The sequence below is a fragment of the Scyliorhinus torazame genome, chromosome 4 (genome assembly GCF_047496885.1).
Source record: "Scyliorhinus torazame isolate Kashiwa2021f chromosome 4, sScyTor2.1, whole genome shotgun sequence".
NCBI classification, from domain to species: Eukaryota; Metazoa; Chordata; class Chondrichthyes; order Carcharhiniformes; family Scyliorhinidae; genus Scyliorhinus; species Scyliorhinus torazame.
In genome coordinates, this window is record NC_092710.1 from 344934242 (window position 1) to 344961032 (window position 26791).

The 26791-nt window shown below is 44.0% G+C and overlaps 1 protein-coding gene across 1 annotated transcript in view; it reads right to left on the reverse strand.

Annotated features, from left to right (window-relative positions):
• LOC140411190 (dynein axonemal heavy chain 8-like) overlaps positions 1-26791 on the reverse strand; it is a 2783184-nt gene that overhangs the window by 2261610 nt on the left and 494783 nt on the right. Inside the window, exon 15 of the mRNA XM_072500280.1 lies at positions 13792-13891. Within this exon, the coding sequence (XP_072356381.1) occupies positions 13792-13891 (100 nt within the window). The remainder of the gene's footprint in view (positions 1-13791; positions 13892-26791) is intronic.

Genomic DNA, 26791 nt, shown 5'->3' on the forward strand with positions numbered 1-26791 from the left:
AGAGTGCAGAAGAGGTTTACAAGAATGTTTTACCGGGGCTGGAAAGTGTGGCTACGATGAGAGATTGGATAGGTTCAGGTTATTTTCCTGGAACAAGTAAGACTGAGGGGTGACTTCATTGAGATGTACAAAATTATGAGGGGAAGAGATAGGGTGGACAGGATAAAATTGTTTCCTTTGGTGGAGAATTCTAGAACCACAGGGCATAGATTCAAGATAAGTGGCAGAAGGTGTAGAGGGGACATGAATAAAAAGACAGAGACCATAAAGTCTTTTAAATGGTACATGGATCTGCACCTCAAGTGCTCTAAACTACAGGGCTATGGGTCGGGTGCAAGGAAGGTGGGATTAGAGTAGGAATCTGGGTGTTTTCGGGCTGGCATGGACTGGCATGGACAAGATGGGCCGAATGGCCTCTTTCTGTGCTGTAACTTTTCTATGATTCTATGATTGTTAACATTTTAAAATTCAGCAAAGGCAGACCAAGGGATTATTAAGAAGGGGGAAATACAATTTCAAAGTAAACTAGCGGGGAACATAAAAACTGACTGTAAAAGTTTCTACAGGTAAGTGAAGAGAAAAAGATTAATTAAAGACTAATGTAGGCCCCTTACAGTCAGGAATGGGAGAATTCAGAACAAGGAACAAAGAAATGGCGGAAGAACTAAATTTGTACTTTACTTCTGCCTTCACGAAGGAAGACATGAATCATGAATCATTCGCAACAATCTTCAGCCAGAAGTGCCGAGTGGATGATCCATCTCGGTCTCCTCTGGAAGTCCCCAGCATCACAAATGTCAGTCTTAAGCCAATGCAATTCACTCCAAGTGATATCAAGAAACGGCTGAAGGCACTGGATACTGAAAAGGCCAAGGGTCCTGATAATATTCCGGCAATACCACTGAAGACTTGTGCTCCAGAACTTGCAGAACCTCTAGACAAGCTGTTCCAATACGGCTAGAACACTGGCATCTATCCAGCAATGTGGAAAATTGCCTAGACGTGACCTGTACACAAGAAACGGGACAAATTCAACCCAGCCAATTACTGCCATATCAGTCCACTCTCCATCATTAGCAAAGTCATGGATGGAGTCGTCAACAGTGCTATCAAGCACTTACTCGGCAATAACCTGCTCACGGACATTCAGTTTGCGTCCGCCAGGGTCACTCAGCTCCTGACCTCATTTCAGCCTCGGTACAAACATGAACAAAAGAGCTGAATGCCAGAGGTGAAGTGAGGGTGTTAGTGGAAGAAATTGCTATATGTGTCAGGATTGGTATAATAAAGATGTCTCAAAGTATTGTAATAGCACAGGTCAAGGGCAAACCAGCAGGCAAGGGGTTAAACAAATACCAAGGGAAAACTAGCAAGCAAAGGGTTAAAGTCACCCACATTGAAAATGATTTAATCATCTCATAGAGCATTTGAATATGAAAAGGGAAACACAGGAGGCCCCAGTAAGTCTAAGAGATCCATTGTCCAACACATTCAAACCTCTTCTAGAAGTTAAATATGTTAAGCACAAACCCATGAGATTATAAGGAAACATTGTATTCCTTAATCGTTTTCCCATTACGGGGACCAGAAAATATGCATACTGATCACTTTGTATTGTTCCGAATGATTCAGTGACGTCAATACCGGCTTGTGACTCCAAAGAACTTTAAATATAGATGCATGTAATTCTGAGGACAGGCAGAGCTGGCTTTTGCGAGCTACAGGATAGTCGCAGAATCTATCTCTCCTGTATGCACACTGTTTTACCGAATTAAACAAAATTTTACCAACACCACGAGGTCAAGAACAGACTTTGAGGTTTTTCTTCCCTCCAACAGAGGGTGACAGCCCTTGACATCAAGGCAGCATTTGATCTAGTATGGTAAACTGGAGTCAATGGGAATCAGGGGGAAACTCTCTGCTGGTTGGAGTCAGATCTGGCACAAAGGAAAATGGTTGTGGTGGTTGGAGGTCAATCATCGCAGCTCCAGGATATTACTGCAGGAGTTCTTCAGGGTAGGGTCCTAGGCCCAACCATCTTCAGCTGTTTCATCAATGACCTCCCTTCCATCACAAGATCGGAAGTGGGGATGTTTGCGGATGAATGCACAATTTTCAGCACTATTCGCAAATCCTTAGATAATGAAGCAGTCCATGTCCAAATGCTGCAGTGGACAATATAGAGGCTTGGGCTGACAATTGGTAAGTTACATTCGTGCCACACAAGTGCCAGGCAATGACCATCTCCTACAAGAGAGGATCTAACCACTGCCCATTGACATTTACTGGCATTACCGTCGCTGAATCCTCCACATCAACGTCCTGGGGATTACCATTGATCAGAAACTAAACTGGATTAGCCATATTAATACTGTGGCTATCAGAGCAGGTCAAAGACTAGGAATCCTACATCAAGTAACTCACCTCCGGACTCCCTAAAGCTTGTCCACCATCTACAAGGCACAAGTCAAGAGTGTAATGGAATACTCTCCACTTGCCTGGATGAGTGCAGCTCCAACAACACTCAAGAAGCTCGACACCATCCAAGTCAAAGCAACCCACTTGATTGCTTGCTCCCCCTTTCACAAACAGTCAAACTCTCCACCACCGTCGAACAGTAGCAGCCGTGTGTACCATCTACAAGATGCACTGCAGTAACTTACCTGAGACAGCACTTTCCAAACCCATGACCATCTAGAAGGACAAGAGCAGCAGAGCCATGGGAACCCCACCACCTGGAGGTTCCCCTCTAACTCACTCACTACCCTGACTTTTAAATATATCAGCATTCCTTCGCTATTGCTGGGGTAAAGTCCTGAAACTCACTCACTAACAGGACAGTGGGTGTACCTACACCTCAAGGACCGCAGCGGTTCAAGAAGGCAACTCACCACCACCTTCTGAAGGGCAACTAGAGGTGGGAAATAAATGTTGGCCAACCAGTGACGCCAACATCCCGTAAAGGAATAGAAAAATGTACTGGAAATTCTGAGAAGCACAAGTATCAGTGAGGAGCTGAAGGAAATTAGTATTAGTAAAGAAAGGGTTTTAGGGAAATTAATGGGTTTGAAGGCGGACAAATCTCCAGGGCCTGATAATCTTCATCCCAGAGTACATAAGGAAGTGGCCCGAGAAATAGTAGATCCATTGATGGTCATTTTTCAAAATTCTTTGGATTTTGAATGGTTCCTACAGATTGGAGGGTAGCGAATTATTCGCTATTCAAAAATGGAGATAGAGAAAAAACGGAACCATAGACCACTGAGCCTAACGTCGATAGTAGGGAAGTTGCTGGAGTACATTATCAAGGATTTCAAAGCACAGCATTTGGAAAGCACTGGTGCAATTAGACAAAGTCAGCATGGGTTTATGAAAGGAAAATCATGCATGACAAATCTATTTGAATTCTTTGAAGATGTAACTAGTGGAGTTGACCGGGGAGAACTAGGGGATGTGGTTTATTTAGATTGTCAGAAGGCTTTCGAGAAGGTCTCACATAGCAAATTAATATGTAAAGTTAAAGCACATGGAATTACGGATAGTGTCTTGACATGGATAGAAAGCTGATTAGCAGGCAGGAAGCAAAAAGTTGGAATAAATTGCTCTTTTTCTGATTGGAGTGACTAATTGCGTACTGCAGGGATCTGTGCTAGGACGGCAACTGTTCACATTATATATTAATGATTTGGACGAGGGAACGAAATGCATTATCCCCACATTTTCAGATGATACAAAGTTGGGTGGGGGTGAGCTGCGAGGAGGATGCAGAGATGCTTCAGCTTGATTTGGACAGGCTGAGTGAGTGGGCACATGCATGGCAGTTGCAGTACAATGTGGATAAATGTGAGGATATCTGCTTCAGTACACAGAACAAAGAACAGTACAGCTCAGGAACAGGCCCTTCGGCCCTCCAAGCCTGCGCCGATCACGTGTCCTATCTAGACCAACTGCGATATTCTTCGATACCCCGTCTGTTCATGTGTCTATCCAGATAAGTCTTAAAGGTCGCTAAAATATTTGCCTCAACCACCTCACTTGGCAGTGCATTCCAGGCCACTACTACCCTCTGTGTAAAAAACTTCCCACGCCCATCTCCACTGAACCTATCTCCCCTCACCTTGAACTTGTACCCCCTTGTAATTTTCAATTCTGCCCTGGGAAAAAGCTTCCAACTGTTCACCCTATCTATACCCCTAATAATTTTTAGAAACTTCTATCAGGCCACCCCTCAGCCTCAGTCTCTCTGGGGAGTACAATCCCAGTTTATTCAATCTCTCCTCATAGCTAATACCCTCCATACCAGGCAACATCCAGGTAAACCTTTTCTGTACTCTCTCCAAAGCCTCCACATACTCTCTCCAAAGCCGACTTCTGGTAGTGTGGTGGTCAGAATTGGACACAGTATTTCAAATGTGGCCTCACCAACGTTCTATATAACTGTAACATAATTTGCAAGCTTTTATACTCGATACCCCGTCCGATGAAGGCAAGCATGCCATATGCTTTCTTTACCACCATTTCCACCTGTGCTGCCATTTCTAAGGAACTGTAAACCTGCACGCCCATATATCTCTGTGTGCCTATGCTCCTGATGATTCTACCATTTATTTTATAGCTCCCACCTGAATTGGATCTCCCAAAATGCATCATCTCGCATTTGTCCGTGTTAAATTCCATCTGCCATTTCTCGGCCCAATTTTGCAACCTATCTATATCCTGCTGTATTCTCCGACAATCTTCATCACTATCCGCAACTCCTAGCAAAAATAGGAAGGCAGATTACTATATAAATGGGTGTAAACTGAGAGAGGTGGATACATTGGTGTCCTCCTGCATCTGTTGCTGAAAGTAAGCGAGCAGGTACACCAGGCAGTAAAGAAGGCAAATGGTATGTTAGCCTTCATAGCAAAGGATTTGAGTTTGGCAGGGGGATAGCAACCAGAGCTACGGATCAGAGGATAGGGTAGCTGTTGAACAGGCAGAAATACATAGGACGTAGAACATACAGTGCAGAAGGAGGCCATTCGGCCCATCGAGTCTGCACCGACCCACATTAAGCCCTCCCTTCCACCCTATCCCCGTAACCCAATAACCCCTCCTAACCTTTTTGGACACAAAGGGTAATTTAGCATGGCCAAACCACCTAACCTGCATGTCTTTGGACTGTGGGAGGAAACCGGAGCACCCGGAGGAAACCCACGCAGACACATGGAGAACGTGCAGGAAACCCACGCAGACACGGGGAGAACGTGCAGGAAACCCACGCAGACACGGGGAGAACGTGCAGACTACGCACAGAGCGTGTCCCAGCGGGGAATCAAACCTGGGACCCTGGCGCTGTGAAGCCACAGTGCTATTCACTCGTGCTACTGTGCTGCCCTAATAGTATGCAGCGAGTCTGTGAGGAAGGATAGACAGTTGATAGGGCAAAGTTGCACTCAGTGGGATGGGATAAATTGTGTCTGTTTCAATGTAAGGAGTGTCAGGAATAAGGGAGATGAACTTAGAGCATGGATCAGTACGTGGAACTACGATGCTGTGGCCATTACGGAGACATGGATTTCACAGGGGCAGGAATGGTTGTTAGATGTTCCGGGGTTTAGATATTTTAAGAAGAATAGGGAGGGAGGTAAAAGAGGAGGGGGAGTGGCAGTGTTAATTAAGGAGTGCATCACTGCTGCAGAAAAGGAGGTAGTCGAGGAGGATTTGTCTACTGAATCAGTATGGGTGGAAGTCAAAAACAAGAAAGGAGCAGTCACTTTATTGGGAGTTTTCTATAGACCGCCCAATAGCAGCAGAGGGATGGAGAAACAGACTGGGCGGCAGATCTTGGAAAGGTGCAGAAGTAACAGAGTTTTTGTCATGGGTGACTTCAACTTCCTTAATATTGACTGGAACCTGCTGAGTGAAAATGGTTTGGATGGAGCAGATTTTGTCAGATGTGTCCAGAAAGGATTCCTGACTCAATATGTAGATAGGCCGACTAGTGGGAAGGCCATATTGGATTTGGTTCTTGGCAACGAACCAGGCCAGGTGTCAGATGTCTCGGATGGAGAGAATTTTGGTGATAGTGACCACAACTCCTTGATCTTTACCATAGTCATGGAGAGGGATACGAACAGGCAGTTATGGGAAGGTATTTAATTGGGGGAGGGGAAATTATGCTGCTATTAGACAGGAGCTGAGGAGCAGAAATTGGGAACCGTTGTTCTCAGGAAAATGCAACAGTAATGTGGAGGTTATTTAAGGAGCACTTGCTGCGAGTGCTGGATAGTTTTGTCCCACTGAGACAAGGAAGGAATGGTAAGGTGAAGGAGCCTTGGATGACAAGAAAGGTGGAGCTTCTAGTAAAGAGAAAGAAGGAAGCTTACGTAAGGTTGAGGAAGCAAGGATCTGGCATGTCTCTAGAGGGTTACAAGGTAGCCAGGAAGGAACTAAAGAATGGACTTAGGAGAGATAGAAGGGGATATGAAAAAGCCCTGGTGGGAAGGCGTACTACACTTATGTGAGAGATAAGAGGATGATCAGAGTGAGAGTAGGGCCAATCAGGGATAGTGGAGGGAACTTTTGCTAGAGTCTGAGGAGGTAGGGGAGGCCATAAATGAATATTTTGCTTCAGTATTCATAGAGAGAGCGACCTTGTTGCTCATGAGAACAGTGTGAACCAGGTTAATAGACTCAAACAGGTTGATATTAAGAAGTAGGGTGTAATGGAAATTTTGAAAAGCATCAGGATAGATAAGTCCCCTGGGCCAGACGGAATAGACCCAAGGTTTCTACGGGAAGCAAGGGAAGAGATTGCTGCACCTTTGGCGATGATCTTGCGTCCTCACTCTCCACTGAGTACTACGAATAATTGGAGGGAGGTGAATGTTGTTCCCCTGTTCAAGAAAGGGAATAGGGAAATCCCTGGGAATTTCGTCTGTGGTGAGCAAAATACTGGCAGATACAGGAGCCTCAAAACTTTGGATGCACTAGAGGAATATAAGAAAGTACAGGGGAGGTTATTTAAAAAATAAATTAGGAGAGCGAAGAGGTGGGATCAATAAACAGTGGCAGGCAAAATAAATGAAAATCCCAAGCTGTTTTATCAGCATATTAAGGATAAGAGGGTACCCAGGGAAGAGTAGGGCCCATTATGGACCAAAGTGGTGTTTCGACACCCTTGGCTATTGCATGGTCAATTCAAGCCCCACAGGCCCCAGAGTCCCAACACAAGTGAATTAACCAATAATTTCAATATTTTCCTGAGATCTTTGACCCTTGACTGTTCCAATGACTTACAAGCACCAGAGCTGTAAGTAAAACATTAAAAAACTGTTTACTTATAACAGAAAAAGAGTTAATCATGTAATGGCAATAATATAACAATAGTCTGCAAGTCTAATTATTCTCTTAACCCCGCCCCCACCCTCCACCCAGACACACACACAAGACAGACACACGGTGGGGGGGTAGGGAAGGATAAAAATAACAGGGATTAAACTGTAAATGAGAGATGTGTATCTTTGTTGCTGAGGTGATCTGATGAGAGAGAGAGAAGTGCCTGGTTTTCAGGACTTTTTACGAATCTTAGGAGCGAGATATCAGACTGGGCCTTTCTCAACCTTTCAAACAGAGGGTTAAACTTTCACAACCTCACTACTGCTTGCAATCTTTCAATCAGAAGTCAAACCTTCACAAGCCTGAGAGAGTGTTTTAAACTTGTTCCTTGCTGCCTTCCAGCTCTCTCCAAGGTCTAAACAGAACTGAAATTAACACTGTAAAATGCAGCTTGCCTGTGTGTTTCCAGAACATTCCAGCCCACAATCAGGATCAGGAGCTTGTCAAGACTCGGATTTTGGTAGAACTGATTGGTTGCTAGCCAAGACTATCAAAATGACATCACGGGACCCATGCAACATCGCACACTGGATCGTGGGGAGTGCTTGGTTCAGTTCAAATGACAGACTAGACCGGGGGGTTTCAGTTTAAAACCAAAGTCTGTAGTATTGAAGCAGCCAGCAAGACAGAAATTAAAAAGGAAAACAAGGGTCAGACAAGGATTCAAAAGAGGTTCCCTCCAGTGACAATCTGTTTGTGGAGCCTAAAGGCATGGGTGAGGTATTAAATGAGCATTTTGCATCTGTGTTAACTATGTAGATGGACAATATAGGTATAAAAAGTAGGGAGGTGGGCTGTGATATAATTGAACAGATCAGAATTGATAGGGAGGAAAAGTGGATACTCCCAGGCCCAGGTGAGATGTATCCAAAGCTGCTGTGTGAGGTGAGGAAGGAGATTGTAGGGGCTCTGATGCTAATTTTCAAATCCTCCCTGGACACACAAAGGTGCTGGATGACTGGACAACAGTTAATGTGGTACTATTATTCAAGATGGAAAGTAGGGATAAACCATTACAGGCCAGTGTCTAACATCAGTGGTAGGAAAATTATTGGAAAAAATCTGAGGGATAGAATTAAACTTCACTTCGAGAGGCAATCAAGGTTCGTTAGCATGGCTTTGTCGGGGAAGATCATGTCTAATAAATTAAATTGAATTTTTCGAAGAGATGTCTTGGTGTGTAGATGAGGGAAGTACAGTTGATGTAGCCTGCATTGTTTTCCTTTTGATGGCCTGATTGCTAAAATAAAAGTTGTTATTGTTGAACAGGAGTCAGTTTCCTACTGCATTCAGGAACCCTTGAGATGCAAACCAAGACAGAGTGACTGACTGAGTGACTCCACGTCCATGGCAGTTTATTTGGAACTTAGTGATGTCTGAACCAAAGATAATTATACCAGTCTGGGAAACTGGGGGTTCATTTACCATATTGGGTAGCTTTTCTGAACAGACCAATTTCGGGTTATACAATAAAGTTGTCTTTCTTCCGTTCTTTTTTAATGGAAATTCTTTTTCCTTCGTCCTTTATTTTCAATAAAAATGTTGTTATGGTGCAGAAGGAGACCATTTGGCCCATCATGGTGGCATCTTTCTTTCCCTTTCTTTTAATTATAATGATTATTTAATAAAGATTGCTGATTTCACCCATCATTTGGTATTGAATCACTCATCACTGTTACATCAGGAATATGGCTCAAAATCTATGTGAAATTCTGCAAAGGACTTTCATGCTCTTACAGTCCTGTCAATAGGACAGGACATACCCAGGGATTAAGGTGGTGGTGGCTGGGCCATTGTCGGGTAAGGTACGATTCCATGACCTGTATATTTCGAAAGGCAGTGTCTGAGTCCCTGCCATCGAGAGTTGGCAGGGAAAAAATCCCCACCTACTCCGTGCCTCTCGGCAGCTTTGATTGGCACAATGCAGAACATCCACCCCTTCTAACTCTGGAGGAAGTCCTGCCTTCGGTATCTGCCTGCCAATTATTTTGGCTGACAGCTCTCCAATTCCTTCAGCAACAGCGTTGCAGTGGCCAGAAGAGGCATGGCATGGAACTGCCAGAACCTGATGCCCAGAAATAAGTGTCAGGTTCCCAGGGTGGGAAGTGTAGGCCTTGTTCCACCCAGCCTCAATTTTTAGACTGGTATTAGGGGTAGATGGAAACATAAGGAGAAACGGGGAAAAGAACAAAGGTCAATCTCGAGAAGGAACCGTGGTCCTCCATCCAAAACCGCTTTCAGGCTCAGAGTTATTTACATTACTTAATTGGATTTGACACTTACTCCTATATAACAAACAGTTGCTAATAAACATGCAATTTATACTCATCTACTACTAACCTCTACACTAATATAATAACGATGATCTGCTCTCACTCACACTATCGTTCCTACAGTCTATCCTCTAGCTTTCTCCTCAACCTCTCACCCATCAATGCCATATATACTTCTACATCTAGCTCCCTCTAGTGGTTGATTTGGACATAACATTAACCCTTACAGTTCTTTCATTTATGATGTCGCATCCCCCTTTGGAAAGAAAAGTTACAAACTCTGTTTGTTACATTTTTTTCTTTGAACATTACATTAGCGAGCATGAATCATCAACTTGTTTTATATTTAGTTGCAAAAATAAATGTAAAATCACATTGGTGATAACAGATGAATAGCTATTACAATCAATCTGTTCGGTGGTTTCCTCATTCTCGTTGATCTTCTCAGTGGTTTTGTCAAAGTATGCAAATTATCTTCCAAATTGTCTTGAAGCATTGGTGATAATGAAGAATTAGGAAAGTCAATGTTTTGGAAAATGGAATCCTGAGCAATAATGTTCTGAGTTTGAAATGGAACATGTTTTTTATTTGCAGTAATGCTCTTCTATTCCTTCTGAACATTGAACCTTGTTCAGTCTGCACCAAATACGATCTTGGTGCAATTTGCCTTAGAACTTTAGCTGTATGTTGCCATCCACCATCAGGATTTTATATTCGAACGTAGTCTCCTTCTTTTAACATTGACAAAGGTTTTGTGTGCTTGTTGCAGTAGTCTTCCTGTTTTTGTAACCTGAGGCGGTTATGTATTTCTTGATCATCCATATTCTGAATTGTTATTCCTGGTAACGTGGTGCAAATGTTTCTTCCCATCAACATCTGGGCAGGCGACAAACCTAAATACAATGAGGTAGCTCTGTATATCAACAGTGCCAAAGATAAATCCTTGTGGTCATTCAGTGCTTTTCTAAAGCGTTTTTGGACTATTCTTATGCCTTTCTCTGCTTTGCCATTAGATTGGGGCTACAATGGGCTTGATGTGATGTGGTTAAAATTATGACATTCTGCAAATTGTGTCCAGTCCCTGCAGGTGAAGCAAGGACCCTTGTCAGAGACAACATGGAATGGAATTCCATGGTGAGCAAAAACAGGTTTTGCTGCTCGTATTACAGATCGCATCGTTGAATCATTCAGCGTAATCACCTTGGGATAGTTAGAGTAGTAGTCAATGACAAGATAGTCATGACCTTTAAAGTAGAATAGATCCAGACCAACTTTCATTCATGGATTGGTGATGAGTTAATTTTCTTCCAAGCTCTCTTTGCATTGCGCAGATTGATGCATCTGACAAATGCTGCATTCCTGCACATGATTGTCCACGTCCTTGTTGATTCCAGGCCAGCACACAGATTGGTTTGCTCATCTATGACATTTTTCAATACCTTGGTGACCCTCGTGTATCTGTTCCAAGATACCTTGTCGGAGGCATGAAGGAATAACTATTCTGTCTCCTTTGAGTAGGAATCCGTTCATTTCAGTGAGATCATCATTGATACTGTGAAAAGCGACCAACATCCAATGGGCCATCCTTCTTTGAGGTATTTGACAACCCTTTGGAGTGTCAAGTCCTTTTCAGTTTCTTCTCTTATGGTTCCTAACTTATTGTCAGACACTGGTAGCATCTCAGGAAATGAAGCTTGTACTGCCACAATGTGTACTATATCTGAAACCGTGCTTTCAATATCATTTGCAGCTCTTGATAAGGTATCAGCTACAACTAAGTCTTTTCCTGGCTCTTCAAGTTTGTCATTCGAAGTCTTGGTTGTGTGTATCCTTTCAACTCGGTTTAATTTATCATAAGCATCCACCCCAAGTAGCGATGATTTATCATCTTCCACTGTTTCAAAGTCAATTGGCATTTTGATGTCGCCATTCCGAACAATGAGACAGCAGGAACCTCTCGTGGCCAGTGTATTTCCATTATAGTCGGTCAATCAATAGGTTAATTTCTGTATTTGCGGTGTACCGTATGCTTGTTTTAACTGTCTTTCAGTTATTAAATTTGCAAATGCTCCTGTATCTATCTGAAATGGAATGTCAACCCCATTTATATCAAGTAGCACTGTCCACTTTTTAATAGACTTTGAAAGCTGTTGCACTGGTTTGATATCACAGTCCAATGCATTGATCTTAGTAATTGCATCATAGTGCGAATAGGGAGGAATCACCATTATCGGTTAAGATATTTTGTCTTGTTTCTTCACTCTGTACACCTTGAATCTCCCTGTAGTCATGGTAGGAATTTTAAAATTTGTTTGCTGGAGAAGCTGTTGAAACGACACTGTGCTGCAAAGTGATTGAATTTGCAACAATTGGAACAGTGTTAGCCTTTTGCTGAACAATTTTTTTTCTTGTGGGCATGGCCACAGCACGCCATGACGCTCGTGACGTCACTCTCAAAATGGCCACCAGCCGTTGTATGCAGTTTTCTGTGCTGTGACACAGCATTAATGGCATCGGCCACATTTCCCAACTTTGCGCCTTTTTCATTTGCCCTGAACTCTGCATATTCAGATGATGCTTGTCCATTGGCTTTGCACATATTAATCGCTTCATCAGGCAGCAAAATCGGTCGTCGTAGCATTTTGTCTCGCAAATGTCCATCATTAATCCCAAATATAACTTCATCGTGAAGCATTGAAGCAGCAATGGAGGGGAAGTTACATGACTGCACTCTTACCATTAAAGCAGTAATAAAAGAATCTACCAACTCCCCTTTCAGCTGTAGCCTTTTTCTGAACATGTAGTGCTCATAGGTCTCGTTCACTTGCTTTTTGCAGTGAGCATCGAATACATGTAGCATTATGTTATACTTTGTTTTATCTTCATCTTCAGCAAATTCAAAGGAGTTATAAAGCTCTAATGCTGTTCCAACCAAATTAAGAAGAAGCGCTATTTTTCTCTGATCAGAAGCATTTTCTAGCACGGAGACAGATAGGAAAACTTCAAACTGCTGTTTGAAGAATGCAGAGTTTGGACATAGTTTACTGTTTGTTCCGAATAGTCAGATTTCTTTAGACGCTCTATGTTACGATTCTTCGGCTGTGTAGATTTTTTTTAATCGGTGTAGCGGCGTGATTCTTTTCTTCATTCTTCTTAAAGCTAACCTGTCTTATCTAACTGTTTATAATTTGTACAAATACACTCCTGGTACTATGTGGTTCTTTGTGTTGCTAATTATAGGATGGTTGGCGTAGTTGGTTCACAAAGACCACAAATAGCTTTCATATTGAACAAAACTATACATTTATTTACACTACTTATTGGATTCGATACTTAATCCTATATAACAGTTGCTAATAAACATACAATCTAAACTCATTTACTACTAATCTCTACACTAATACAATAACTATGATCTGCTCTCACTCACACTACTTTCCTACAGTCTGTCCTCTAGCTTTCTCCTCAACTTCTCACCCACAAGGCTTAGCATCGATGCCTTATATAGTTCTACATCTAGCTCCCTCTCGTGGTTGATTTGGACATAACATTAACCCTTACAGTTTTTTACATTTATGATAATGTCACATAAACCACATGGACTTCAGCGGTTCAAGATGGTGGCTCGCTACCATTTTCTAAAGATTAAGATGGGGTTGAATAAGGTAGACAAAGAAAAGTTGTTCCTGTCAACTAATTAGTCAGGACTGGGAGAAACAGATTCAAAGTTTTGTACAAGAGGTAGAGGGGAGGACCTTTTATCTGGAAAATGATAATAACCTGGAACTGTCTATTGACAATGGCAGTAGAAGTGTAAACAATTAATGATTTCAAAGGGAAATTGCATTGGTACGTGAGGGAAGTAAACTTGCAGGGCTATGAGAATAGAGTGAGGGAATACAACTAACTTCAGTGCTCTACAGAGCACTGATATGGACTCAATCGGCTGAATGGTGTCTTTCTATGCTCAAATGACTCCATAATTCAATGCATATTTCAATTTTCATTTGGCCACGTCAAGTTCTACTGAAGCATAAGCATAACATTTTTAACTTGTAAGTATGTGAGTTCATAATACAGAAAAACAAATGTAATAGTGTGCATCTGGAAGTCATTTTAATGCAAGTATTCTTACCTTTCGTATGGTCATTAACTCTCCTGAATAGTGTTGAAGAATACGTTCAATTGTAATTTCAATTTCTGACTCCAGGGACGGTATACCCAAATTTTGAAATCTAAGGGAACAGGTTTTGCACATTCCAACTACCATTTAATCAAAGTCATGAAACTCAAGTACCGTCACTGTACAACTTATTTTGAAAGAATCATTTTCAATTGAGATAACAGCCAAAATTAAGAAATGTATTTTAATTGAGGATGATATTATGAGCATACAGAACAATGATCTGCATTACAATCTAAAATAACATTGATTATGTTCAGGACCGTTGTCTACATTGATCATCTCCAATTAGTAAACCATAGGCGGCATTCTCCAGTTCCCCAGTCGCATGTTTCTTGGCGGTGTTGCATGTTTCTCAGCAGTGCGCCATTCACTGGTGGCGGGATTCTATACTACCACCGTCTGTCATTGGGATTTACCATTGAAGCTACTTCACACTGCCGGGAAAAGTGAATTGCAATGGCTGGAAAATGTCTTCACTCATCCAACAATTGGCTCGTAAATTCTCTGACTTTGTTCTTTTAAAGGGAGGCACATGGTTAGAGATTCAATGCTACGGCTGCTGTGGTAACTCACGGTAATGGATATAAATAGAGAAATTATGTTAAATTGCTCCAAAGTGTTTCATTCCTGCCAATCTGTTTTGTAGCCATACATACGTTTTAGGCAGGTGAGTTACCTGTCAGTAGGCAGGGGCTTCATGGAAATTGTAGTTCAATGATATCATTAAGATCTAAACATGGCTTTAAAGTAAAATTGCAGAGGACAAACACAATGTTCAAAGTCACTTGTAAAAGTTAATAATTTTAGATGTCCTGCAGCCATTGGAATCATTTTACAAAAGGTACTCACCTGCAGGCAATTGGATCAGAAGGATTTTTTTTTCTTTACTCGTTCATGGGCATCGCTGGCCAGGCCAGCATTTGTTTCCCTTCCCTAATTTCATTCCCTAAAGGACATTAGTGAACCAGATGGGTTTTACAACAATCGGCAATGGTTTCATGGTCATCAGTAGACTTTTAATTCCAGATTTTTTAAAAATTGAGTTCAAATTCCACCATCTACCCTGGTGGGATTTGAACCCATATCCCCAGAGCATTACCCTGGGTCTTTGTATTACTATGATGTGGAGATGCCGGCATTGGACTGGGGTGAGCACAGTAAGAAGTCTTACAACACGAGGTTAAAGTCCAACAGGTTTGTTTTGATGTCACTAGCTTTCGGTGCGCTGCTCCTTCCTCAGATGAATGCAGAGGTATGTTCCAGAAACATATATATAGACAGATTCAAAGATGCCAGACAATGCTTGGAATGCGAGCATTAGCAGGTGATATTAACCTGGTGTTGTAAGACTTCTTTCTGTATTACTAGTTCAGTGACAATACCACTATGCCGCTGCCTCCCTATGATACGTAAGGCAGTATGTGTTTCAATTCCTCAGAGAGTTTCTAGGCTTCTGACTGCTTCTTTATGAGACTACCTTGCCTTAATTTTCAGCAAACCTCAATTTTTGTATCCATTCATGTGATGGAAAAGTCGCTCAGTGGGCCAGCATTAATTGCAAATCCCTAATTACCCCTGAATTGAGTGACTGCTTATAATATGTGCCATTATTATAATAATAATAATCTTTATTAGTGTCACAAGTAGGCTTATATTAACACAGCAATGAAGTTACTGTGAAAAGCCCCTAGTTGCCACATTCTGGCACCTGTTCGGGTACGCTGAGGGAGAATTCAGAATGTCCAAATTGCCCATCTTTCGGGATTTGTGGGAGGAAAGCGGAGGAAGCCCATGCAGGCACAGGGAGAACGTGTGGACTCTGCACAGACAGTGACCCCAGCTGGGAATCGAACGTGGGACCCTGATCCCGTGTCAGCGTGGGTTTCCTCTGAGAGCTCCGGTTTCCTACCACAAGTCCAGAAAGACATGCTTGGTAGGTGAATTGGACATTCTGAATCCTCACTCACTACACTCGAACAGGCGCCAGAGTGTGGTCACAAGAGTGTTTATGTGACACCAAGGTTTTAAGAACATAAGAACTAGGAGCAGGAGTAGGCCATCTGGCCCCTCGAGCCTGCTCCACCATTCAATGAGATCATGGCTGATCTTTTGTGGACTCAGCTCAACTTTCCCGCCCGAACACCATAACCCTTAATCCCTTTATTCTTCAAAAAACTATCTATCTTTATCTTAAAAACATTTAATGAAGGAGCCTCTACTGCTTCACTGGGCAAGGAATTCCATAGATTCACAACCCTTTGGGTGAAGAAGTTCCTCCTAGACTCAGTCCTAAATCTACTTCCCCTTATTTTGAGGCTATGCCCCCTAGTTCTGCTTTCACCCGCCAGTGGAAACAACCTGCCCGCATCTATCCTATCTATTCCCTTCATAATCTTATATGTTTCTATAAGATCCCCCCTCATCCCTCTAAATTCCAACGAGTACAGTCCCAGTCTACTCAACCTCTCCTCGTAATCCAACCCCTTCAGCTCTGGGATTAACCTAGTGAATCTCCTCTGCACACCCTCCAGTGCCAGTACGTCCTTTCTCAAGTAAGGAGACCAAAACTGAACACAATACTCCAGGTGTGGCCTCACTAACACCTTATACAATTGCAGCAGAACCTTCCTAGTCTTAAACTCCATCTCTCTAACAATGAAGGACAAATTTCCATTTGCCTTCTTAATCACCTGTTGCACCTGTAATCCAACTTTTTGCGACTCATGCACTAGCACACCCAGGTCACTCTGCACAGCAGCATGTTTTAATATTTTATCATTTAAATAATAATCCCTTTTGCTGTTATTCCTACCAAAATGGATAACCTCACATTTGTCAACATTGTATTCCATCTGCCAGACCCGAGCCCATTCACTTAGCATATCCAAATCCCTCTGCAGACTTCCAGTATCCTCTGCACTTTTTGCTTTACCACTTATCTTAATGTCATCTGCAAACTTGGACACATTGCCCTTGGTCCCCAACTCCAAATCATCTATGTAAATTGTGAACAGTTGTGGGCCCAACACTGATCCCTGAGGGACACCACTAGCTACTGATTGCCAACCAGAGAAACACCCATTAATCCCCACTCTTTGCTTTCTATTAATTAACCAATCCTCTATCTATGCTACTACTTTCCCCTTAATGCCATGCATCTTTATCTTATGCAACAACCTTTTGTGTGGCACCTTGTCAAAGGCTTTCTGGAAATCCAGATATACCACATCCATTGGCTCCCCGTTATCTACCGCACTGTTAATGTCCTCAAAAAATTCCACTAAATTAGTGAGGCACGACCTGCCCTTTATGAACCCATGCTGCGTCTGTCCAATGGGACAATTTCCATCCAGATGCCTCGCTATTTCTTCCTTGATGATAGATTCCAGCATCTTCCCTACTACCGAAGTTAAGCTCACTGGCCTATAATTACCCCCTTTCTGCCTACCTCCTTTTTTAAACAGTGGTGTCACGTTTGCTAATTTCCAATCCGCCGGGACCACCCCAGAGTCTAGTGAATTTTGGTAAATTATCACTAGTGCATTTGCAATTTCCCTAGCCATCTCTTTTAGCACTCTGGGATGCATTCCATCAGGTCCAGGAGACTGGTCTACCTTTAGCCCCATTAGCTTGCCCATCACTACCTCCTTGGTGATAACAATCCTCTCAAGGTCCTCACCTGTCATAGCCTCATTTCCATCAGTCACTGGCATGTTATTTGTGTCTTCCACTGTGAAGACCGACCCAAAAAACCTGTTCAATTCCTCAGCCATTTCCTCATCTCCCATTATTAAATCTCCCTTCTCAGCCTCTAAAGGACCAATATTTACCTTAGCCACTGTTTTTTGTTTTATGTATTTAAAAAATTAAGCATTGGTAACTAATTAAACATAATTACTTAATTATAATTTAGAGGGGTATCTAAGCCAGAGATCGGAGAGTACTATATTTAGCTTTCGCATTTATATGAGAATCTAGTGCGAGGAAACAGATAGTTAAAAGTAACTTTAAAAAATATATATATTTTTTAAAATTTTAAACTTTTAATTTTAATTAATTGACGCAATGTCAGTTAGAGGGGTGCAGTGCTCTGACTGTGAGATGTGGCAGGTCCGGGAGGCTGGAAGCCTCCCGGATGGCTTCATCTGCAGAAAGTGCACCCAACTGGAGCTCCTCACAGACCGCATGGTTCGGTTGGAGCAGCAATTGGATGCACCGAGGAACATGCAGGTGGCAGAAAGCATCATAGATCGCAGTTCTATAAATGTGGTCACACCCAAGGTGCAGGCAGAGAAATGGGTGACCACCAGAGAGGGCAGGCAGTCAGTGCAGGAATCCCCTGTGGTTGTCCCCCTCTCGAACAGGTATACCCCTTTGGATACTGTCGGGGGGGATAGCCTATCAGGGGAAAACAGCAGCAGCCAGAGCAGTGGCACCACGGCTGGCTCTATTGTTCAGAAGGGAGGGTCAAAGCGCAGAAGAGCAATAGTAATAGGGGACTCTATAGTCAGGGGCACAAATAGGCGCTTCTGTGGACGTGAAAGAGACTCCAGGATGGTATGTTGCCTCCCTGGTGCCAGGGTCCAGGATGTCTCCGAACGGATAGAGGGCATCCTGAAGGGGGAGGGCAAACAGGCAGAGGTCATTGTACATATTGGTACTAACGACATAGGCAGGAAGGGGCATGAGGTCCTGCAGCAGGAGTTCAGGGAGCTAGGCAGAAAGTTAAAAGACAGACCTCGAGGGTTGTAATCTTGGGATTACTCCCTGTGCCACGTGCCAGTGAGGCTAGAAATAGGAAGATAGAGCAGCTAAACACGTGGCTAAACAGCTGGTGTAGGAGGGAGGGTTTCCGTTATCTGGACCACTGGGAGCTCTTCCGGGGCAGGTGTGACCTATATAAGAAGGACGGGTTGCATCTAAACTGGAGAGGCATAAATATCCTGGCCGCGAGGTTTGCTAGTGTCACACGGGAGGGTTTAAACTAGTATGGCAGGGGGGTGGGCACGGGAGCAATAGGTCAGAAGGTGAGAGCATTGAGGGAGAACAAGGGAATAGGGACAGTGGGGCTCTGAGGCAGAGCAGACAGGGAGAAGTTGCTGAACACAGCGGATCTGGTGGCCTGAAGTGCATATGTTTTAATGCAAGAAGTATTACAGGTAAGGCAGATGAACTTAGAGCTTGGATTAGTACTTGGAACTATGATGTTGTTGCCATTACAGAGACCTGGTTGAGGGAAGGGCAGGATTGGCAGCTAAACGTTCCAGGATTTAGATGTTTCAGGCGGATAGAGGGGGATGAAAAAGGGGTGGCGGAGTTGCGCTACTGGTTAGGGAGAATATCACAGCTGTACTGCAGGAGGACACCTCAGAGGGCAGTGAGGCTATATGGGTAGAGATCAGGAATAAGAAGGGTGCAGTCACAATGTTGGGGGTTTACTACAGGCCTCCCAACTGCCAGCGGGAGATAGAGGAGCAGATAGGTAGACAGATTTTGGAAAAGAGTAAAAACAACAGAGTTGTGGTGATGGGAGACTTCAACTTCCCCAATATTGACTGGGACTCACTTAGTGCCAGGGGCTTAGACGGGGCGGAGTTTGTAAGGAGCATCCAGGAGGGCTTCTTAAAACAGTATGTGGACAGTCCAACTAGGGAAGGGGCGGTACTGGACCTGGTATTGGGGAATGAGCCCGGCCAGGTGGTAGATGTTTCAGTAGGGGAGCATTTCGGGAACAGTGACCACAATTCAGTAAGTTTTAAAGTGCTGGTGGACAAGGATAAGAGTGGTCCTAGGATGAATGTGCTAAATTGGGGGAAGGCTAATTATAACAATATTAGGCGGGAACTGAAGAACATAGATTGGGGGCAGATGTTTGAGGGCAAATCAACATCTGACATGTGGGAGGCTTTCAAACAACAAAGAACAAACAAAGAAATGTACAGCACAGGAACAGGCCCTTCGGCCCTCCAAGCCCGTGCCGACCATACTGCCCGACTAAACTACAATCTTCTACACTTCCTGGGTCCGTATCCTTCTATTCCCATCCTATTCATATATTTGTCAAGATGCCCCTTAAATGTCCCTATCGTCCCTGCCTCCACTACCTCCTCCGGTAGTGAGTTCCAGGCACCCACTACCCTCTGCGTAAAAAACTTGCCTCGTACATCTACTCTAAACTTTGCCCCTCTCACCTTAAACCTATGCCCCCTAGTAATTGACCCCTCTACCCTGGGGAAAAGCCTCTGACTATCAACTGACAAGTGTCAGTTGAAAGGAATTCAGGACCGGCATGTTCCTGTGAGGAAGAAGGATAAATACGGCAATTTTCGGGAACCTTGGATAACAAGAGATATTGTAGGCCTCGTCAAAAAGAAAAAGGAGGCATTTGTCAGGGCTAAAAGGCTGGAAACAGACGAAGCCTGTGTGGAATATAAGGAAAGTAGGAAGGAACTTAAGCAAGGAGTCAGGAGGGCTAGAAGGGGTCACGAAAAGTCATTGGCAAATAGGGTTAAGGAAAATTCCAAGGCTTTTTACACATACATAAAAAGCAAGAGGGTAGCCAGGGAAAGGGTTGGCCCACTGAAGGATAGGCAAGGGAATCTATGTGTGGAGCCAGAGGAAATGGGCGAGGTACTAAATGAATACTTTGCATCAGTATTCACCAAAGAGAAGAAATTGGTAGATGTTGAGTCTGGAGAAGGGTGTGTAGATAGCCTGGATCACATTGAGATCCAAAAAGACGAGGTGTTGGGTGTCTTAAAAAATATTAAGGTAGATAAGTCCCCAGGGCCTGATGGGATCTACTCCAGAATACTGAAGGAGGCTGGAGAGGAAATTGCTGAGGCCTTGACATAAATCTTTGGATCCTCACTGTCTTCAGGTGATGTCCCGGAGGACTGGAGAATAGCCAATGTTGTTCCTCTGTTTAAGAAGGGTAGCAAGGATAATCCAGGGAACTACAGGCCGGTGAGCCTTACTTCAGTGGTCGGGAAATTACTGGAGAGAATTCTTCGAGACAGGATCTACTCCCATTTGGAAGCAAATGGACGTATTAGTAAGAGGCAGCATGGTTTTGTGAAGGGGAGGTCGTGTCTCAATAACTTGATAGAGTTTTTCGATGAGGCCACTAAGATGATTGATGCAGGTAGGGCAGTGGATGTTGTCTATATGGACTTGAGTAAGGCCTTTGACAAGGTCCCTCGTGGTCGGCTAGTACAAAAGGTGAAGTCACATGGGATCAGGGGTGAGCTGGCAAGGTGGATACAGAACTGGCTAGGTCATAGAAGGCAGAGAGTTGCAATGGAAGGATGCTTTTCTAATTGGAGGGCTGTGACCAGTGGTGTTCCACAGGGTTCAGTGCTGGGACCTTTGCTGTTTGTAGTATATATAAATGATTTGGAGGAAAATGTAACTGGTCTGATTAGTAAGTTTGCAGACGACACAAAGGTTGGTGGAATTGCGGATAGCGATGAGGACTGTCAGAGGATACAGCAGGATTTAGATTGTTTGGAGACTTGGGCGGAGAGATGGCAGATGGAGTTTAATCCGGACAAATGTGAGGTAATGCATTTTGGAAGGTCAAATGCAGGTAGGGAATATACAGTGAATGGTAGAACCCTCAAGAGTATTGAAAGTCAAAGAGATCTAGGAGTACAGGTCCACAGGTCACTGAAAGGGGCAACACAGGTGGAGAAGGTAGTCAAGAAGGCATACGGCATGCTTGCCTTCAGTGGCCGGGGCATTGAGTATAAGAATTGGCAAGTCATGTTGCAGCTGTATAGAACCTTAGTTAGGCCACACTTGGAGTATAGTGTTCAATTCTGATCGCCACACTACCAGAAGGATGTGGAGGCTTTAGAGAGGGTGCAGAAGAGATTTACCAGAATGTTGCCTGGTATGGAGGGCATTAGCTATGAGGAGCGGTTGAATAAACTCGGTTTGTTCTCACTGGAACGAAGGAGGTTGAGGGGCGGCCTGATAGAAGTCTACAAAATTATGAGGGGCATAGACAGAGTGGATAGTCAGAGGCTTTTCCCCGGGGTAGAGGGGTCAATTACTAGGGGGCATAGGTTTAAGGTGAGAGGGGCAAGGTTTAGAGTAGATGTACGAGGCAAGTTTTTTACGCAGAGGGTAGTGGGTGCCTGGAACTCGCTGCCGGAGGAGGTGGTGGAAGCAGGGATGATAGTGACATTTAAGGGGCATCTTGACAAATACATGAATAGGATGGGAATAGAGGGATACGGACCCAGGAAGTGTAGAAGATTGTAGTTTAGTCGGGCAGCATGGTCGGCACGGGCGTGGAGGGCCGAAGGTCCTGTTCCTGTGCTGTACATTTCTTTGTTCTTTTTTCTTTGTTCTTTGTATTTGTAGAAACTTTTACTATCTGTTTTTATATTCTGAGCAAGTTTACTCTCATAATCTATCTTCCTCTTCTTTATAGCTTTTTTAGTAGCTTTCTGTTGCCCCCTAAAGATTTCCCAGTCCTCTAGTCTCCCACTGATCTTTGCTACTTTGTATGTTTTTTCCTTCAATTTGATACTCTCCCTTATTTCCTTCGATATCCAACGTCGATTTTCCCTCTTTTTACCGTCCTTCCTTTTTGTTGGTATAAACCTTTGCTGAGCACTGTGAAAAATCACTTGGAAGGTTCTCCACTGTTCTTCAACTGTTTCACTATAAAGTCTTTGCTCCCAGTCTACCTTAGCTAGTTCTTCTCTCATCCCATTGTAATCTCCTTTGTTTAAGCACAAAACACTAGTGCTTGATTTTACCTTCTCACCCTCCATCTGTATTTTAAATTCCACCAAATCGTGATCGCTCCTTCCGAGAGGATCCCTAACTATGAGATCCTGAATCAATCCTGTCTCATTACACAGGACCAGATCTAGGACCGCTTGTTCCCTCGTAGGTTCCATTACATACTGTTCTAGGAAACTATCGCGGATACATTCTATAAACTCCTCCTCAAGGCTGCCTTGACCGACCTGGTTAAACCAATCAACATGTAGATTAAGATCCCCCATGATAACTGCTGTACCATTTCTACATGCATCTGTTATTTCTTTGTTTATTGCCTGCCCCACCATAATGTTACTATTTGGTGGCCTATAGATTACAAAATGATCAGGGGGTTGGATAGGGTGGACAGTGAGAGCCTTCTCCCGCGGATGGATATGGCTGGCACGAGGGGACATAACTTTAAACTGAGGGGTAATAGATATAGGACAGAGGTCAGAGGTAGGTTCTTTACGCAAAGAGTAGTGAGGCCGTGGAATGCCCTACCTGCTATAGTAGTGAACTCGCCAACATTGAGGGCATTTAAAAGTTTATTGGATAAACATATGGATGATAATGGCATAGTGTAGGTTAGATGGCTTTTGTTTTGGTGCAGCATCGTGGGCCGAAGGGCCTGTACTGCGCTGTAATGTTCTATGTTCTATTACTCCTATCACTGACTTTTCCGCCTTACTATTCCAGATTTCCACCCAAATGGATTCAACCTTATCCTCCATAGCACCGATGTCATCCCAGACTGTTGCCCGGATGTCATCCTTAAATAACAGAGCTACACCGAAAAGTTTGATACCCTCGGATATTTAACTCCCAGTCGTGACCATCCTTTAACCATGTTTCAGTAATGGCCACTAAATCATCGTCATTCACGATGATTTGCGCCATCAACTCATTTACCTTATTCCGAATACTACGAGCATTCAGGTAAAGTACACTTATGTTGGCTTTTTTACCTCTGTTTTGAATCTTAACACCTCGATCAGTAACCTCTCCTAAGTTATATCTCCTCTTAACCTTTCTCCTAATTTTCCTTGTCGTTGAACCCATATCTTCATGTAACAACCTGCTTACCATTAATGTTTTCACTTCCCGTTTTATTTCTTTTAGTATTCCTGGTCCTATTCACTGAGCTCCCCTCAGTCACTGTACCTTGTACTGTCACCCTTTTTGATTTTTGACTATGGCTTCTCTGCCTTAATCTTTCCCCCTTACTGCCTTTTATTTCTGTCCCTGTTTTACTACCTTCCAACTTCCTGCATCGGTTCCCACCCTCCTGCCACATTAGTTCAAACTCTCCCCAACAGCTCGAGCAAACACCCCCCCTAGAACATCGGTTCCAGTCCTGCCCAGGTGCAGACCGTCTGGTTTGTACTGGTCCCATCTCCCCCAGAACCGGTTCCAATGTCCCAGGAATTTGAATCCCTCCCTCTTGCACCATCTCTCGAGCCACGCATTCATCTTCTCTATCCTGACATTCCTACTCTGACTAGCTCGTGGCACTGGTAGCAATCCTGAGATTACTACCTTTGAGGTCCTACTTTTTAGTTTAACTCCTAGCTCCCTAAATTCAGCTTGTAGGACCTCGTCCCGTTTTTTACCTATATCGTTGGTGCCTATGTGCACCACGACAGCTGGCTGTTCACCCTCTCCCCCCCCCCCCCCCCCCCCCCAGAATGTCCTGCAGCCGCTCCGAGACATCCTTGACCCTTGCACCAGGGAGGAAACATACCATCCTGGAGTCTCGATTGCATCCGCAGAACCGCCTGTCTATTCCCCTTACAATTGAGTCCCCTATCACTATAGCCCTGCCATTCTTCTTCCTGCCCAGTTGCACAGCAGAGCCAGCCACGGTGCCATGAACCTGGCTGCTGCTGCCTTCCCCTGGTGAGCCATCTCCCGCAACAGTATCCGAAGCGGTATATCTGTTTTGCAGGGAGATGACCGCAGAGGACACCTGCACTGCCTTCCTACTCTTGCTCTGTCTTTTGGTCACCCATTTTCTATCTCCCTCAGTACCTTTCACCTGCGGTGTGACCAACTCGCTAAACGTGCTATCCACGACGTCCTCAGCATCGCGGATGCTCCAAAGTGAGTCCATCCGCAGCTCAGAGCCGTCAGGCGGTCTAACAGAAGCTGCAACTGGACACACTTCTTGCACGTGAAGGAGCCAGGGACAGTGGACGTGTCCCTGAGCTCCCACATCGCACACGAGGAGCATGACACGGGTCTGAGATCTCCTGCCATGTCTTAAACCTTCGGTTAACTTCAACAAGTACAATTTCAACAAAAAAAAACAAATAAAAAATAAATAAATATACCAATGAAAAGAAACAGAAAAACAGAAACACTACTTACCAGTCACGTACCAGGGATAAAAAGCACCTCCTCCCAACCCAGCTTCAAATTCCCACCTAGATTCAAATTCCCAAACTCACTCTTAGCTGTGTCTCACTCCTGGCTCTGTCTTCTCTGGCTCACTGGGAGAACTCACTGGGAGTGAGTTTACAAGTTGCTCTTTTTAAACTGTCCTGAATTGACTCCCCTCCCCCACCTGCTTTTAGATCAAGGTAGATTTAAGTGACTGACACTTAACTGCCAACCAGTTATGTGAGTGGGTGGGGCAGCCCTTGTTAACCCACACTGCACAATACTAGCTTAATTTAGATTAATTTAAACTCCTGAAATTTAAAAGGGGCTGCCTTACTGATTTAATTCAATTCCCACCTAGATTCAAATTCCCAAACTCACTCTTAGCTGTGTCTCACTCCTGGCTCTGTCTTCTCTGGCTCACTGGGAGAACTCACTGGGAGTGAGTTTATAAGTTGCTCTTTTTAAACTGTCCTGACTGGCAGACTTAATGTGAAGTTAAATGAATCCTTTGTTATACCTATCGCTGGCTTCCTGGACATTAAACTGTCGAGGTAAAAGGAAAATCTGGACTCTACTTCAGGACGTCCCAGACGCTCCGGAAGATTGCCCTGCAGCAGCATGAGGAATTGGGTTTCAAAAATGCCGCATTTTGGTAAACTGAAAGCGTTGATGCAGGGCTGGAAGACTGGGCTCAATACTCAGAGCCATTGAGCTCCTTTTTCCAGGCCAATGGCATTTTGGGAGAAGATCGGGAATGGTAATCCTCCTTACAGCTTGCAGGTCCCTGAACTTCGGTATTATAAAAAGCCTACCTACTCGGCTGCTCTGGATTCCAAATAATTTGATGAGTTAGTTGCACTGATGCCTAACATTCTGACCCAAAGCTCTCAGTTATTATGCAATGGTACAGTTCAACATGCTGTACAGTGATTGATTTCTTGGACTGCCTCCGGCGGCTGGCAGGGCACTGCGCGTTCAGGCCAGTCCTATTCGAAATATTGAGGGATAGGCTTGTGTGTGGAATCAACAACATGGCCAAGCAAAGTAAGCTGTGGCAGAGCCCACTTTGGATTTAAAGCGGGCCATTGCATTAGCGCTATCCTGCGAAAATGTGGAGAAAGGAACTTCAAGGTTCCATGTTATCCGACCTCTGCACCAGATTTCCATGACATTCCAGTGAAGCGCCTGAATGGCCAGGTTACCATCAAAGCGTCAACCAGTACCGCAGTTAGGCTCAATATTCCTGAGCTGCCTCAGACCAGCAGGACATCTGCCCCATGGATGATGGGGAATTCTGAAAGCATTGCCTGGGCAAGATAAAGGGAGCCAGGGCATACTAGACCGAGAGGCTCAGCCCACGAGGGAACAGGCAATTCTGGATTTGGTGATATGTAATGAGGCAGACTTGATTAGGGAACTTAAGATGGAGGAACCTTTCGGGGGCAGTGACCACAATATGCTAGAAATTACTCTGAGTGGGAAAAACTAGAATCAGATATAATCGTATGACAATTGAATAAAGGTAACTACAAAGACATGAGAGAGGAGCTGACTAGAGTTGTTTGGAAGGGGAGCCGAGCAGGAAAGACAGTGGAACAGCAATGGCAGGAGTTTTTGGGGGTTATTCGGGAGGCACAACAGAAATTCATCCCAAGAAGGAGGAAACATGTTGAGGGGAGGATGAGGCATCCAAGGCTGAGGAGGGAAGTCAAGGACAGCACAAAAGCAAAAGAAAATGCATACAAAGTGGCGAGCACTGGTGGAAAGCCAGAGGGTTGGGAAGCCT